The following is a 15,500-nucleotide window of genomic DNA, read 5'->3' as shown; positions in this document are numbered from 1 at the left end:
ATTGCGGTGGCCTCTCCTGTTGCGGAGCACAGGCTCTAGTAGTGCAGGCTTCAGTAGTTGTGGCGCATGGGCTCAGCAGCCGTGGCTCGCGGGCTCTAGAGCACAAGCTCAATAGTTGTGGCTTAGTTGGTCCGCAGCATGTGGGATCTTCCTGGACCAGGGCTCAAACCCGTGTCCCCTGCATTGGCAGGCAGATTCCTAACCACTGCGCCACCAGGGAAGTCCAAGCATGGCTCTTAGTTGTAAAAAAACAAAAACAAAACAATACTCGTTAACAGAGAATGGGTGAATAAATTACGGTATTTTCAGACCAGTGCATAGTAGGTAGCTACTGAAGAAAGGATGCGTTAGTGTCACGCAGGTTAACTGTCATGAGTAATTGACTGAGAAAAGCAAAATGAGCAGCAGTATAAATAATATCCAATTTTGTAAAATAGATTTTAAAAACCCACCATATGAATATACAAGCGATTGAGTTATAACTGGTTGGAACAATTATGTGAGCATGGAGGAAATATAGAATGACCTGATGGTTTGTTAAAATGGATTACTTGGGGATGGAAGGATGGGGTGAGATGGGAAGAGAGTAGAAAGACTACTGGCTGTGTCTGCTGCCCTCCCCAGCGGGTATGAAATGGTCACATGGAAGATTATATATGTGTGTGTGTGTCAGGAAATGTTAACGTAAAACAGGGAGATGTTCCCAAGAGTAACTGTGTGTGACGGTCATTCTCCAACAGGATCTGACCTGGTTTTGAGTACAGCCTGAGGTGAATGTAGAAGGGCTCTCAGATGTGGACTGCTCCCCAGGGCAAAGGCAGCTTCTGTAGGGGCTGGAGATGTCAGCAGAGGGCTGGTCTCCTGGCAGCCTTTGGGCTCCATCAGGCTGATGGGAAAAGGCCTGAGTCTCAGGTTTTGGGTGGCAACTGAGGTCAGAATCCAGGGGACAGAGAGCCGGGGGTCTGATCATAGCACTTCACTAGCAGGAATTGGCTGGATTCCCAGGCAAAGGTCTGCTGTGGTCAGGGCTCCCTGCTTTATGTTCTTCCCACCCAGACCTAGAAGGGGCTCTGGGGCAGCTGAGCCCCTTGGGGAGGTGACAGGTGGGTAGAACTGGAGTAAAGGGCTGAGCCCAGGCAGGGACAGGGTGTTTGCATTTGTCCTCAGTCACAGAAACATTGTCCAGGTAATAATGTTTTGGGGAAAATCTTTTACAAACCAGAACTGATGCTCTTGCGTCTTTGCTGATGGACAGTTTAATAACACATGGCCTTGCCTTCCTCTACTGCTTCCCCAGCTGGATGTGTGGAATCCGGTGAAAACGTAACAAATACAACTTATGTTTTCTCCAGGAAAAATCTTAAAAGGTATGCAATTGAAGAAATCTTTGAAACGTTTACCCTTTCTTTTTGCTTTTGTTGAGTGACGGTGCCTTTTTGCAAAACCGCGATTCATCTTGCAGGCCTATCGCCCATCTTCCGTGTCCTGGGAAGGCGACGCTCGCTGTTCGCTGCTGCCCCGTCTACTTTGAGCTGAGGCCAGTGGTGGAAGCAGGTACCTTAGAGCCACAGGGGTGTGTCACTTTCTCTGAGGCAGGTCACCAGGGTGGGTGGGGAGAGGTGAGTATGTGGGTTGGTTCAGTTTGGTCAGTCTTGAGAGCAAAGACTGATGTTATCAAAATACGTGTCAGATTTTGCGTTGTCTAGGATACACTTTCTTTGCTGCAAGCAACTTTAAAGGACTAAAAATACTAGCTTTGTTTCTCTACTGAAGCAGGTTGAATGTCATTTATTATTGATTTCCTATGCAGTGAAAATTATGGAAAATTATGGAAAAATTATATGAATTGGATTTTTGTTTAACTGTTTTTCCACCACTGGCTGCTTTTAAGATTTTTCTCTTTAACAGTGGCTTTCAGCAATCTGATTACGGTGTGCCTGCTGCCGTTTTCTTTATGTTTCTTGTGCTTGGGGTTCATTGAACTTCTTAGATTTACGAGTTTATAGTTTTCATCAAATTTGGAGAACTTCGCCAGTTATTTCTTCAGATACTTTTTCTGTCATCCCCCCTCTCTCTCTTCTTCTTCAGGGGCTCCAGCTACACATGTATTAGGCTGTTTGAAGTTACCCATGGCTTACTGATGCTCTGTTTACTTGTTTCTTTCCTCTCTGTGGATAGTTTCTACAGCTTGTTTTTTTTTTTTTTTTTTTAAATAAATTTATTTATTAATTGAGTGATTTTTGGGTGTGTTGGGTCTTCGTTTCTGTGCGAGGGCTTTCTCTAGTTGTGGCGAGCGGGGGCCACTCTTCATCGCGGTGCGCGGGCCTCTCACTATCGCGGCCTCTCTTGTTGCGGAGCACGGGCTCCAGACGCGCAGGCTCAGTAGTTGTGGCTCACGGGCCTAGTTGCTCCGTGGCATGTGGGATCCTCCCGGACCAGGGCTCGAACCCGTGTCCCCTGCATCGGCAGGCGGACTCTCAACCACTGCGCCACCAGGGAAGCCCCCTACAGCTTGTTTTGAGTTCACTAATCTTCCGTGTCACCTGCCCTTGGTGCCATCCAGTGTATTTTCTATCTGTGACGGTGTAGTCTTCATCTCTAGAGTTCAACTTGGGTCTTCCTCACGTATCTCTGCTTTACACCTTCCCTCTTGCTTCTTGAACACGTGGAATGCACTTGTTACAATAACTCTTTTACTGGCTTTGTGTACAAAGGATTGGTTTTGATTGATTTTTTCCTCCTCATTATGGGTCATATTTTTCTGCTTCTTGGAATGCCTGATAATTTTTTTTTAATTAATTAATTAATTTATTTTTGGCTGCATTAGGTCTTCATTGCTGTGCGCGGGCTTTCTCTAGTTGCGTCGAGCAGGGGCTACTCTTCGTTGCTGTGCGCGGGCTTCTCATTGCAGTGGCTTCTCTTTTTGCGGAGCACGGGGTTTAGGCGCGTGGGCTTCAGTAGTTGTGGCGCACGGGCTTAGTTGCTCCACGGCATGTGGGATCTTCCTGGAACAGGGATTGAACCTGTGTCCCCTGCACTGGCAGGTGGATTCTTAACCACTGTGCCACCAGGGAAGTCCATCTGATAATTTTTTATTAGACATTGTGGATTTTACCTTAGTGGATGCCGGATATATTTTCATCCTTATAAATATCCTTGAGCTTTATTCTGGGATGCAGTGAGGTTGCTTGGAAACACTTTGCATCTTAGGGGTCTTGCTGTTAGGCTTTGTCAGGTGGGATCACAGGGGCATTTAGTCTAGGGCTAATCTCTCCACTACCGAGGCAGAGCCGCCTGGATGCTCTAATTGATGCCCATGAAGTGGGCGGTTTTCCACTCTGGCTGGTGGGAACATGTGCTGTTTCTAGCCTTGTGTGAGCTTCAGGGGTGGCTCTTTTTTAAAAAAATTAATTAACTAATTAATTTTATTGAAGTATAGTTTTTTTTTTTTGTTTTTATGTATTTATTTATTTATTATTTATGGCTGTGTTGGGTCTTCGTTTCTGTGCGAGGGCTTTCTCTAGTTGTGGCAAGCGGGGGCCTCTCTTCATCGCTGTGCGCGGGCCTCTCACTATCGTGGCCTCTCTTGTTGAGGAGCACAGGCTCCAGATGCGCAGGCTCAGTAATTGTGGCTCATGGGCCCAGTTGCTCCGTGGCATGTGGGATCTTCCCAGACCAGGGCTCGAACCCGTGTCCCCTGCTTTGGCAGGCAGATTCTCAACCACTGCGCCACCAGGGAAGCCCTGAAGTATAGTTGATTTACAGTGTCATGTTAATTACTGCTGTACAGCAAAGTGATTCAGTTATACATATATACATTCTTTTTTTTTTCTGTTATGGTTTATCATAGGATATTGAATATAGTTCTCTGTGCTATACGTAGGACCTTGTTGTTTATCCATTCTATATATAAAAGCTTACATCTGCTAACTCCAGCCTCCAACTCCATCCCTCCCCGAGCCCCTCCCCCTTGGCAACCACCAGTCCGTTCTCTATGTCCATGATTCTCTATCTGTTTCCTAGATAGGTTCATTTGTGTCATATTTTAGATTCCACATATAAGTGATATCATATGGTATTTGTCTTTCTCTTTCTGACTTCACTTAGTATGATAATCTCTAGCTGCATCCATGTTGCTGCAAATGGCATTATTTTGTTCTTTTTTATGGTTGAGTAGTATTCCATTGTGTGTGTGTGTGTGTGTGTGTGTGTGTGTGTGTGTGTGTGTGTGTATGGCACATCTTCTTTATCCATTCATCTGTCAGTGGACATGTAGGTGGTTTCCATGTCTTGGCTATTGTGAATAGTGCTGCTATGAACATAGGGGTGCATGCATCTTTTTGAATTATAGTTTTGTCTAGATATATGCCCAGGAGTGGGATTGCTGGATCATATGGTAGCTCTATTTTTAGTTTTTTGAGGAACCTCTGTATTGTTTTCCATAGTGGCTGTACCAACTTACATTCCCACCAACAGTGTAGGAGGGTTCCCTTTTCTCCACACCTCTCCAGCATTTGTTATTTGTAAACTTTTTAATGATGGCCATTTTGACTGGTGTTAGGTGGTACCTCATTGTAGTGTTGATTTGCATTTCTCTAATAATTAGAGATGTTGAGCATCTTTTCATGTGCCTGTTGGCCGTTTGTATGTCTTCCCTGGAGAAATGTCTATTAGGTCTTCTGCCCATTTTTGGATAGGGTTGGTTGTTTTTTTGTTGTTGAGTTGTTATGAGCTGTTTATATATTTTGGAAATTAATCCCTTGTTGGTCACATCATTTACAAATATTTTCTCCCATTCTGTAGATTGTCTTTTCATTTTGCTTACGGTTTCCTTAGGGACGGCTCTTTCTTTCCCGTGGTTCTCACTCTGGCCCTGGCTAGTTTTCTCACGTGTGTGCGCTGGTCAGCACTCAGCTGAAGACTCGAGGCCCCTGTAGCTCTGTCTCTGCTCCTCCACCCACGCGCTCCAGTCGCCTTGGCCTCCTGGCCTCCCAGCTCAGGGCGTCTGCCAGGCGCCGCCTGGGTTCCCTCCACCTTTGCTGGGCCTGGAAACTCCAGGCAGTAAGCGGAGGTGATCGTAGGGCTCACCTCTCTCGCTTCCTGTCTCTGAGGGATGGCTGTCCTTCATGGCCTAATGGACAGTGTCTTAAAAAAACCTGTTTCAGTATTTTGCCTGGTATTTTAATTGTTTCAGGTGAAGGGTCAGTCAGGTCTCTCTTACTCCATGGCTGGACGCAGAAGCTGTTTTTAAGTTTCTAATCCTTTATGTGAATGACTATGATTAACTTGACAGCATTAAAACATCACTTCATGAAATGCTTCTACGTGACCCTGATTTTTCCTTATCAGGCAGTGAGCCCTCAGGGTGACTTGCCTCATTCACACAACTTTTTCTTCTCTTCTTTTTGAACCGCAGGTGCCCATGAGTGTTGAATCATAACACAGTGTCCTCATTGGTTCCTGCGTGGTTCTCCTTGATTCTTATATTCCTATATAAAATAATACAAAAAACTGAATTCTTCCGTAAAGCATTTGGTAAAATTACATCACTTACGTCCCTGGGGAGAGGGCTTTTGGGGGAAATTTGTTTTCTTTGGGAACTTCGCTTTTGCTTGTTTGACTTTCTCTGTTCCTGATTTCGCCCGTCACCAGAGCCAGGTGTGGAGCTGGTGAGCCTGCCGTACCGCTTGGTGTTTGCTGTGGCTTCTGAAGACTCTGTGCTTTTGTACGACACCCAGCAGCTGTTCCCGTTTGGTTATGTGTCTAACATACATTACCACACCCTGAGCGATATTTCCTGGTGAGTGGATGGGGGGCACAGCGTGCATTCCCCTGGAGTTGCCCCTCGGGTCAGGGAGCATTTCATCCTACAGTTGGCTTTTTTGGCCCTTATTTACCAGTTTTTTTAAAGGAATCAACGTAAAAAGGAAAGCTGTTTCTAACTTGCTAAAATACTGCTTCCTGTTGTGACTGCAGTAGGTGTTGATGCCGTGCAGACTGTGTGTGGTTCATCTAATCCTCATAAACCAAGGGGAGGCCCGGGGTCCCTGGTGTTGTGGGGACTCGCCAGGCCCTCCGGGAGGAAGCCCACACACGCGGGCCCCTGCTGCGCAGACAAGGAGGGGCCCCAGAACTGTGCCCGTCCTGAGGGGTCACTTTGCCCTCGCCTTTCTGCCTGGGGTTCTCAGCACCCCTGGGCTCCCAGTTCTGTCTCCACTGTCTGCTCGGGCCCAGGCTGGGCCTGCCCACCTGCCATCTAGTTCTTGCTCTTTATCACTCTTTATCTTCTTTTCATCTTCTTTTTCTCTTGGAGGAAAGAAAAAAAAGAAAAAAAACAAGGTCATCTCACCTTCATTCCGGTGAATTTGATGACGAAGCAGAGGTGGGTTGGGAGGCGAAAGGGCGTGAGGGAGGGGCCCACACAGATCCTTTCTCAGTCGTGTTTTTCCCTTGACGGCTTTGCCTTCAGACAAAGCTTGTGAGTTTGCTTGAACGTCCACTTCCTAGCCAGTGATGAGGGTGCTAAGAGTGGCCTGTAGACTTTGGTAAAGCTTCTCGCTTCCTCTCCTGTTTCGGGAACGCAGGTCCAGCGACGGGGCCTTCCTGGCCATCTCCTCCACGGACGGTTACTGCTCCTTCGTGACGTTCGAGAAGGACGAGCTTGGAATTCGCTTGAAAGAGAAGCCAGTTCTGTGCGTGAGAACTCCCGATACAGCGAAGAAAACCAAGAGTCAGACACACCCAGGGTCTTCGCCAGGACCCAGGCTGGGAGAGGGAACCCCCAGCAGCAGAGTCCGGGACCCCAGCAGCCCCTCCGCGACGCCCCCTCAGGCGAAACAGTCTCCGGCCCCCACGGCGGCCAAGGACACGCCTGTGACCGCTCCCGGTGCCAGAGGCTTCCTGGCAGGGCCCTCAGAGGAGAAGACCCTGCAGCCCGGCAGTCAGAATGCGAAAGCCCACCCATCCCGGAGGGTCACTCTGAACACACTGCAGGCCTGGAGCAAGTCAGCACCGCGGTGAGAGCTGTGGTGGAAACAGAAACCGCCTTGCCTTGTCAAAAGACAGGCTAAGCCGAAAGCCCCTCTGATAGGTGAAATCCCACACAGCTGCCAGAGAGATGTTTCCTAACATCACACCTGAGAGTGCCGCTTCCTTGCTTACACACCTCTGTTGCTTCCATTTCCTCCCTGTCGGGTGAGGTCCCAGCTCTTTGCCCGGCCCGTCAGCGGCCCTGTGGCAGCCTGCCACCCAGCACGGTGACCCCTCACTCTCCTTCGTCCCGCGTGCCTTACCCTCCAGCCCGACTCTGCACGTCCGGTCCCCGGGGCACACTCTGCCCTTGGAGACCTCTGCGCCTTTACCCTCTGGGGACGCTCTGGACACCTGCTCCCCTGGGTGACATTAGAGTCCTCCCAGAAGACCCATTTGGATGTCCCTTCAGCCCTTTTCTCTGTCACAACACGTCACATTCGATAGCAGGTGTTTGATTTATGCTTCTGTTTCCCTAGTTAGAGTACAAGCCTCCCAGGACAGGATGCGTGTCCCCGTTCTTTACCCGTGTTCTCCTGCCCAGACGGTAACAGGCACTTACAATAGGTAGGAAGTCAAAGGAGCATCTCCTTGAGGTGGTTTTGGCGTGTCCAGCAGACTGGCTCATGGGGAACGGTACCTCTGGTCTGAATAGCCTCCAGGGGACGCTGCTGTTGTTTTCTCCCCTGTTCATGCCCGTCTGGCCGGTGAACGTGCCCGAGCTCACGGCTGGCACTGCAGAGCGGACAGAACTGCCCAGCATGGCCCCCGTCGTCAGGCAGCAGCCGGCCTCCAGGCTTCCCTCCCTGGCCGCCTCTGATCCTGCACACGGCCTTCTCCCCGCCCACCGCCCAACACTGGGAGGCGGCCTGGGGAAGGGGCGGGGCGGGGGGGTGAGGGGAGCACTGCCCACCTCCCACGCGCTCTGCCATGTTCACGCGACTTCATTGGCGGATCCATAATGTGGCTTAGGTGTAATGCTGGGCTCTTTCTGTATCTCTTTCTACAGACTAGCAATGTTTTATTTTTAATTAATTAATTTATTTTTGCCCACGTTGGGTCTTCATTGCTGCGTGCAGGCTTTCTCTAGTTGTGGCGAGCGGGGGCTGCTCTTTGTTGCTGTGCGCGGGCTTCTCATTGCGGTGGCTTCTCTTGTTGCGGAGCAGGGGCTCTAGGTGCGTGGGCTTCAGTAGATGTGGTACGCGGGCTCAGTAGTTGTGACTTGCGGGCTCTAGAGCGCAGGCTCAGTAGTTGTGGCGCACGGGCTTAGTTGCTTCTCGGCATGTGGGATCTTCCCAGGCCAAGGCTCGAACCTGTGTCGATGGCATTGGCAGGCGGATTCTTAACCACTGTGCTACCACGGAAGTCCTTAGCAATGTTTTTTAAATTTATTTTTGGGTGGGGGAAGGGAGTGGGAAAGTGTTCTTAGAAATATTTTTGGTATTAAAGTTTTTCCCCTCTTAATTACTTGCGAGCTTCTCGCAGTTATAATTTAAAAAAAAAATAGTTGTTGAGAATTAAGACTGTGGATTTTGAAAAAGAACCATCTATATTTTGGAGCTTTCCACACTGGAAGCCATGTCTGATAGGCTTATGTAGGAATCATCCAGCAGAGTGTTTAGCATGTCATTGGTAGTTCACAAAACTCGGGCTTTGAAACTTTTAGATGACTGGTTAAGGTTTAAGTTGACTATTATTTATGTGATGGTTTAACTTAATACATGATCCTTAGTTACTAAAGGGGGCACACTGACATTATATTCAGTGCCTTGCATGATATGAGCTGAAAGTTTTAAATGTTTCCTTTGAAATTTGGTATTGTATACAAACCATTCCTATGATACTAATGGCCTTTTACTTCTTTTTTTCATCAAGGAGAATAAACTTAATACCCTTAAAGACAGATACTCCACCGAATTCTATACCAACCAGCGTAATTTCCAGCCCTTCCACAGAAGAAATTCAACCAGGTAAGTGATACTGTTACTGGTTTAGTATAATTAAAGATAGAATACCATCTCTTTGGAAATGAACACCACCTAGCTTGAAGTCAGTTCTGAGAAAGCAAGGATGCGTCTCACCAGGCCCGTCGTTTAAACCCACTGATTGCGTGTGTATTCTCATCCGGGAGCCCACCCTCCCGCCAGGGCGCTCCGTGCCAGGCAGACGGTGGGTTTGGGAGATGGCGTCGAGCCGGTTCTCGGCCCCGGCACTGCTGGCATCTGGGCAGGTCATTCCTCGCTGTGGGGCTGTGCTGTGGATGCAGGGTGATTAGCAGCACCCCTGGATGCCGGTACCCATCCCCTGCCCCAACTTGTGATGCTCTAAAATGTCATCAGACACTGCCCACTGTCCCTCGGGGGGCACAGTCGCCCCGGGTTGAGAACCACTGGGGTAGATCTTCCCCTTAGATCCGTAGAGGACCTGGCCAGGCAGTTCAGTTCCTTGTCTGCGCATGAAATTTAGTTTGTAAACGTCAGCTCTTGACTTAGAGACGTCTTCACTCACTTGTCCACCCCATGTGTGTTCACATTTTAGAGATGCCTGGAGACCTTCAGGTCAGTCCCCCGGAGCTTAAGCGGCCCAGACTCAGTGAGCACAGAGAAGGTCCCCAAGGTTTGGACCCCTAATGAGACCTGTCATGTGCCTGAAGGCTGCTAGGTCTGGGGACCCCCGTGTGCCCAGAGAGGGGTGAGACCAAACACACCTGAGACCAGTGGAATCAGACGGAGCCTGACGGACACTAGAAAATGGATTTCTGTAATAGAAGATACACGTGGACCGATTTTCTCCAGAAATATGTTGGCTGTTGTATTTAGCACACATTTTTACCTCAGAGATGTGAACATTTTAATAGACTAAATTCTCTTTTTGATGAATTTCTGAGACTGGAACAGTTCAGTGTTACCTAGTGTGAAAATCAGTAAATCCCCGCCCTTGGAATACTTGTCTGAAAGTATGGACACTTTATGGGTGGACTCCTTCCACAGCTAGAATTAATTAGAGGAGAAGGTGATTTGAGAAGGTTTATTCTGTTGAATTTTAGAGTGTTTGATTATTAGATCACCTTAGCTTTTAAACAGTTGATTAACTTTTGGAAGTTTGTTATGTTTGCTTTCTGATTTTAAAGGTGGTAATGCACATTCTAGAAAGTTAGTAAAGAGTGAAGTAGAAAAAACGGGTTGGAGGTGGAAATCACCCATCTCACCACCAGAGGGAACCCTTGTTACTGTTTTGGCATATTTCCTTAAAATTTCTATGTTTTTATTAATGTTATTTTATTTTGGGGAGGGGGGAGAGTTGAGATTTTACTTTAGATACAGTTTGGTATCCAAATACGTTAACTTCTTAGACTGATTTTTCAAAGCAAAAAAAGTACGTTTCCTTAGCAGTCTGTGCCTCTGCTCTCGGTCCCTGGGACGCTGGCCTGGTCCTTTCCCTCTTGGGAGCAGAGCGGACTCATGGGCTGAGACGTATGACGTGCTGTCGCTGCAGGAGGCCTCCCGCGTTTGGAGTCTCCTCTTAGCGCAGGAGACTCTGGTGATGTGACCAACAGGTGCTGATGGGTGGAGCCCAGAAGCTGGTGCGGCTGCTTCACATCGAGGAGTTTACAGATGGTTTCGTGGCCCTCGATGCTGTCCCTCTGGCACGACGAACTCGGTGAGTCCCGCACGTGAGGCTACACCCAGGACCCCTTCCCTGTCTGAACCAAATCAGAGGGCAAGTTCAGGACCCGCAGGCCCAGGCTCTGGCAGGGAGCCGCTGAGGATGGAAGAACACACTCTTGTCAGCTCAGGTCAGCAGCAAAGAAGAGAGCTGGAAAGAAGCGTCACCTTGTTGCTAATCCACAACCCAGTTAACCAGAAAAAGACTCTGCCTCTCTCTACGTGGGAAAGTGGCAAGCGGGATGATTTACCACGTGGAGAGCTGGCAGGTGGATCCATGCAGAGTTGTAATAATGCAGGTGTGGGTCACGTTCGACATGAAGACATTTAAAAATGTCAAATAGCAGCTGTTTTGACCAGTGGTTCTCAACCTTGACGTCACCCAAAGACCTGCCAGACATCAACACCCAGGTCCTGCCCTCCTTGGTCTGGGGCACGGTCTGAGCGTCAGGATTCTTTAAGGCTCCTCTGGTGATTTGATGCGCAGCCGAGATCGGGAAATCGTGAGAGGAAAGCTTTCCCCGGAGATGGTCTCTGCTGGTTAAGTGCATTTGCACCAAAAGCTCTTTCTGGCTTCCTCTCTGGTTCATCACTGATTGACAGCAAAGCTTCTCTACCCGGGCTGCCAAACTGAAAGGATAATGTGTGAGATGCTGTCAGCCCTTCAGAGGAAAAAGGTCTTTTTCCATCGCCTGCGGCTGGAGCGCGGTGTGCTTTGCAGGTGTTGATCCCCGTGCCAGCAGGAGTCGTCATGGGTCCCTTGTCGCAGTGAACCGGCCGGCTCCCCGGCCACCCCCAGTGGAGGGGTGATGGGAATGGGTGGGAGGGGGCCGGCGCCCCTTCAGCGGAAGTGCACGTCGATAGGCACCACTGCCTGTTTGTCAGCTGTCTCCTTGACGGTAAATTACAGACGCGGCAATAAAAGCCCAGGCGGTGTCACCTCAGGGTCCTCGTCCAAAGCCACCTGCTTCCGTCTGGGTAGTGACTGGGGAAGGGAGGCCTTCTGCGGCAGGAGCCTCGCCCGCTGGGTGGGCTGTATGCCCGCTGAGGGCCATCCTGCATCTGCAGTTGGGTGGGGCTCGTGCCTGAATCCCGCTGCCAGGTGAGGAGACGCGGGAGGGCTCGGGGAGAACTTGATGGAGTCCGGCAGCGAGCGAGGGCCGCCGGCAGCAGAGGTGAAGGCTCGTCACAGGCCAGGCTGCAGCTGTCGGCAGGGGGGCGTCCCCAAGCAGCGTGCCCGCCAGGGCGAGGGCCCCCCTGTGGAGAGAGGCAGGAGGGCGAGCGGGAGGGTGGGTCGCAGCCAGTGCTCGGCCCGTTTTTGTCCCCTGCAGCCCCGTCTGTTGTCCCTGCCGAGAGCACTCACTTCTGCATTTTAACCGTGCTGTTGACCCTTCTTACCAAAATATTGCCGGTGTCCTTTTAAGTAGGTTGTGAGTCCTTGAGGAGACGGGGTGGAATCTCCCAGTACTCCTGCATCTTCCCTTTGGGGTTATTTTGCTGTATTTCAGTCTCAGCTCCCTCTCACCTGGTGTGTGTGTGTGTGTGTGTGTGTGTGTGTGTGTGTGTGTGTGTGTGTGTCTCTCTCTCTCTCTCTGAGGGACAAATTGCTTCATCTGAGGAAGTTCCTTCACAGCTCTGAAAACTGCCTCCTTTGGCAGGGGAGAGGGGTCAGAGAAAAGGCAGGAGGGCGGAAATGAGAAACAGAATTAAAGGGCTGGAGGGTAAACCAGATCCTTGCTTACGGAGGTAAGAGGCACCTGTGCTCACACGAACTCCTGTGGCCCCTGGAGGGCACTGTCCCCACTGGATCTGCCTGGCGGTAGGGCTGCCTTGGCTCGGAGACTGCTGCCCACTCAGCCCCACCTCCCCTGAGGGGTCCACGTCTATGTCAGGCTTGGCCAAAGTGGCCTTGGACACTGGCTTCAGCCCCTGGCGACCAGACACGAAGGGAAGCATCATTCAACAGATCGTAGTGGGAGAGGATTGCGGAAGTAATCCACGCGTCCACGTGTTCACTTGTTTGTTCATCTGTTCATTCAAGAAATGCTTATCTGACACCTTCTAGGTACCGGCGGATACATCAGGGCACAAAACAGACAAAGCTCTCTGCCCTCCTGCAGCTCACATTCTGACTGGGGGAGACGAACAATAAAGCTAGTAAATATATATTAGAAGATGACTATGGGAAAAAGAAAGGTGAGGGGTGTTAGGAGAGCTGGGTGGAGAGTGGCTGAGAAAGTGGGAGGACCTCTCGGGAAGGCGGAAACAACAAAGGAGAGGACGAGGAAGGAAGGAAGCAGGTCAGGTGTTCTAGGACTTCCCAGAGGCAAGGAATCCTTCTCTACTCGTCTCTGATGCATTCTGTGGGTCGGGTTGGGTGTCTGGGGGTTCCCTGGGTGGTGCGGGCGAGGGCAGCCTGCAGCCCCCTGCTGGTGTGGAGCCCCACCAGCTACTCGGCCTCCCTGTCTCCTCACGCTCACCGCTGGGAGTCGGCCCGACACCTGCCTGTGCGCGTCTCCGGGGGCGCTGGTCGGGGGGTCCAGACCAGGCTGAGGCCGACCGTTGCTCTGATTATCATCGGGGTCGGGAAGGCGCCCTGTCATATTCCAGCGGGAGTGAAATCCTTCTGAGTTGTGAATCGCTGGTGCAGCTCGCATGCCAGATCAAAGGCCGAGCCGTACATCACCCAGCTGTTTCCTTCCACTTCCTGCTTTTAAGCAAGACCTACGGTGGCTTTAACAGCTAAGTCGCCAGAGGCGGTGGCTGCTTTCTTCAGTTTGCGGCCGAGTCCTGCCCGCGTCAGCACAAACAGTGTCAGCACGCAGAGGAAAGGACTCGCTGGCCTGGACCCCTTACAGAAGTCCTACATTTTCCCTCTGGTTTCGGCTCTGAGAGACGCTGTGGCAACACGTATGGCCTCTGTTAAGAAGCTGTTTGCATGACTTCCCTGGCGGCCCAGTGGGTAAGAGTCCGCGCTTCCACTGCAGGGGCCACGGGTTCGATCCCAGGTTGGGGAACTAAGATCCCGCACCTGCTGCATGGCGCAGCCAAAAAAAAAGCTGTTTTAAGAACAAATGCTTAGTGGTGACTGTCCGGGGTCCACACTCCAGCCTCTTAACACTCCAAATGACTTGTGTCGCCTTCTGTCATAAAAGGTTACCTGGAAAGGCATTTTCCAGTGTAATAACAAGCCTTTGTAATAACTCCAGGGCTCTCTGCCTTTGGTCGGCACCCTTGGCAGGTCTGAGAAGTGCCTGCTTGGGAGGAGTGCAGTGCTGGGTGTCAGCCCTCCAGGCCCTCTTTCCCGCTTCTCCCCCCATCTCCTCCTGCCCACCAAGTACGCGGAGCTGGCAGCACTCGTGCTTCCCAGCCTGGCCCTGCTCCACATCTCCAGCGGGGCTTTACAGACAAAACAAAATAAAACCAACTCAAGTCTAGGCTCGTGACCCCGGAATCAGCTTCTAAAGGTGAGGGAGACACCCAGCCGGGCACGTGCATTGTAAAAACCCGAGAGATTCAGCGGGCAGTCAGCATTGAGAACTGGTAGGAGTTGTGAAATCTGAAGATACACCAGTGACGGGCAGTTAAAATTCTTTGAGCTCATTGATTTCATAAAGAACCTCCATATTCAGCTACTCAAGAAGAGGGTGAATCTTGAAGAAAACTTTGCCCCCCAGGTCCAGTGTCACTCTGCTTCTAGCCCAGCAGTTACAGGAATGAGGAGATGCTGTGTTACTGGAGCCTCCCCCAAAGCCAGCCCTGCACAGTGGTCTCCCGCCTCCTGAATGTGGTTACGGAAGTGATGAATTTCGATGCCTGATGGAACGAGTACTCCAACAAGCCACTAGAGGGCGATACTGCTAGGCCTTCGCTCCACTGTCAAATTTATTAACTAATTTCATGCATTTTTTTTTTTTTCTTCATGCATTTTTAAAAAAGGATTTTTAATCCCGTTGTTATGGAAGTAGTGTGTTATCTATTACGATACATTTTTCATGTTTATTACTTTCTAGGTAGTTAAACGCTATTTTGTTGTTCCAAAGAGTTCTATAAATCCAAGTCATATGCTGGCAGAGCACTCCAGGAGCGTTTCACATACATATAAGCTAAATTTAGAAGGTATTTATATTCAGTGTAGTCAAAGGTATAATGCGTTGGAAGACAGTAACCTCAAAAAGGTTTTTAAATTTTTGAACCAAAAAAATACAGTCTTAATGACATTTCTCTACGTTAGCAACAAATGTAATATCCACCATGCCTCACAACTATACAAAGATATATGCACAAAGATTTGTTGCAATATTTTGAAATGGAAAACAGGGCTGAAAATCATCCAACTGTCTACCAAAGGGAGATTAATTAAATTACAGTATAGCTATACGGTGGCATGTAATGCAGTTGTTAGCTGGACCACGTGCACTGCTGTGGAAAGATGTTAAGTGCAAAAACCAAGGTGAATTCTGATTTGTCACATTCCCTGAGAGCTGAGAGGGGCCTGGCCCCTGAGACTCAGGGAAAGCAGGCACCGTGCTGGGATCGGAGGAGTGTTTGTCTCTGGACCTTATCCTCGGGAGCAGAGCAGGAGGGGGACTCCTGCTTAGGATAGTCAAGGCCCTTCCAGCTTTAGATTCCAAGCCAGCACATAACAATTTTAGCCGTCATTCAACACGCTCGTGCGTGAAAGACTGGCGAGGGAGTTGTCCTTGATGTTGGCAGGGGAACTTAGGCCAGGAGGCCAAGTGATTGTGCGGTTCTCCCCACAAATGTGGCTGCCGGAGTGTGTGGGATGGTGTGAAGGGGGTGTGG

General features: G+C 49.9%; 1 protein-coding gene across 6 annotated transcripts in view; it reads left to right on the top strand.

The window, feature by feature from the left end:
- Positions 1-14,604, top strand: part of CHAF1B (chromatin assembly factor 1 subunit B) — a 28,311-nt gene extending 13,707 nt beyond the window's left edge. For all 6 annotated transcript variants that reach the window (XM_082393568.1, XM_082393567.1, XM_082393569.1 and 3 more), the window contains 6 exons: positions 1,298-1,367; positions 1,463-1,554; positions 5,653-5,800; positions 6,585-7,016; positions 8,905-8,999; positions 9,568-14,604. In XM_082393568.1, the coding sequence (XP_082249694.1) occupies positions 1,298-1,367; positions 1,463-1,554; positions 5,653-5,800; positions 6,585-7,016; positions 8,905-8,999; positions 9,568-9,659 (929 nt within the window). In that variant the 3' untranslated portion in view covers positions 9,660-14,604. The remainder of the gene's footprint in view (positions 1-1,297; positions 1,368-1,462; positions 1,555-5,652; positions 5,801-6,584; positions 7,017-8,904; positions 9,000-9,567) is intronic.
- Positions 14,605-15,500: the final 896 nt, after the last annotated feature.

This window comes from Balaenoptera borealis (genome assembly GCF_965194805.1).
Source record: "Balaenoptera borealis genome assembly, chromosome: 5".
In the NCBI taxonomy this organism is placed as follows: domain Eukaryota; kingdom Metazoa; phylum Chordata; class Mammalia; order Artiodactyla; family Balaenopteridae; genus Balaenoptera; species Balaenoptera borealis.
This window is presented reverse-complemented; position numbering and strand designations above follow the sequence as displayed.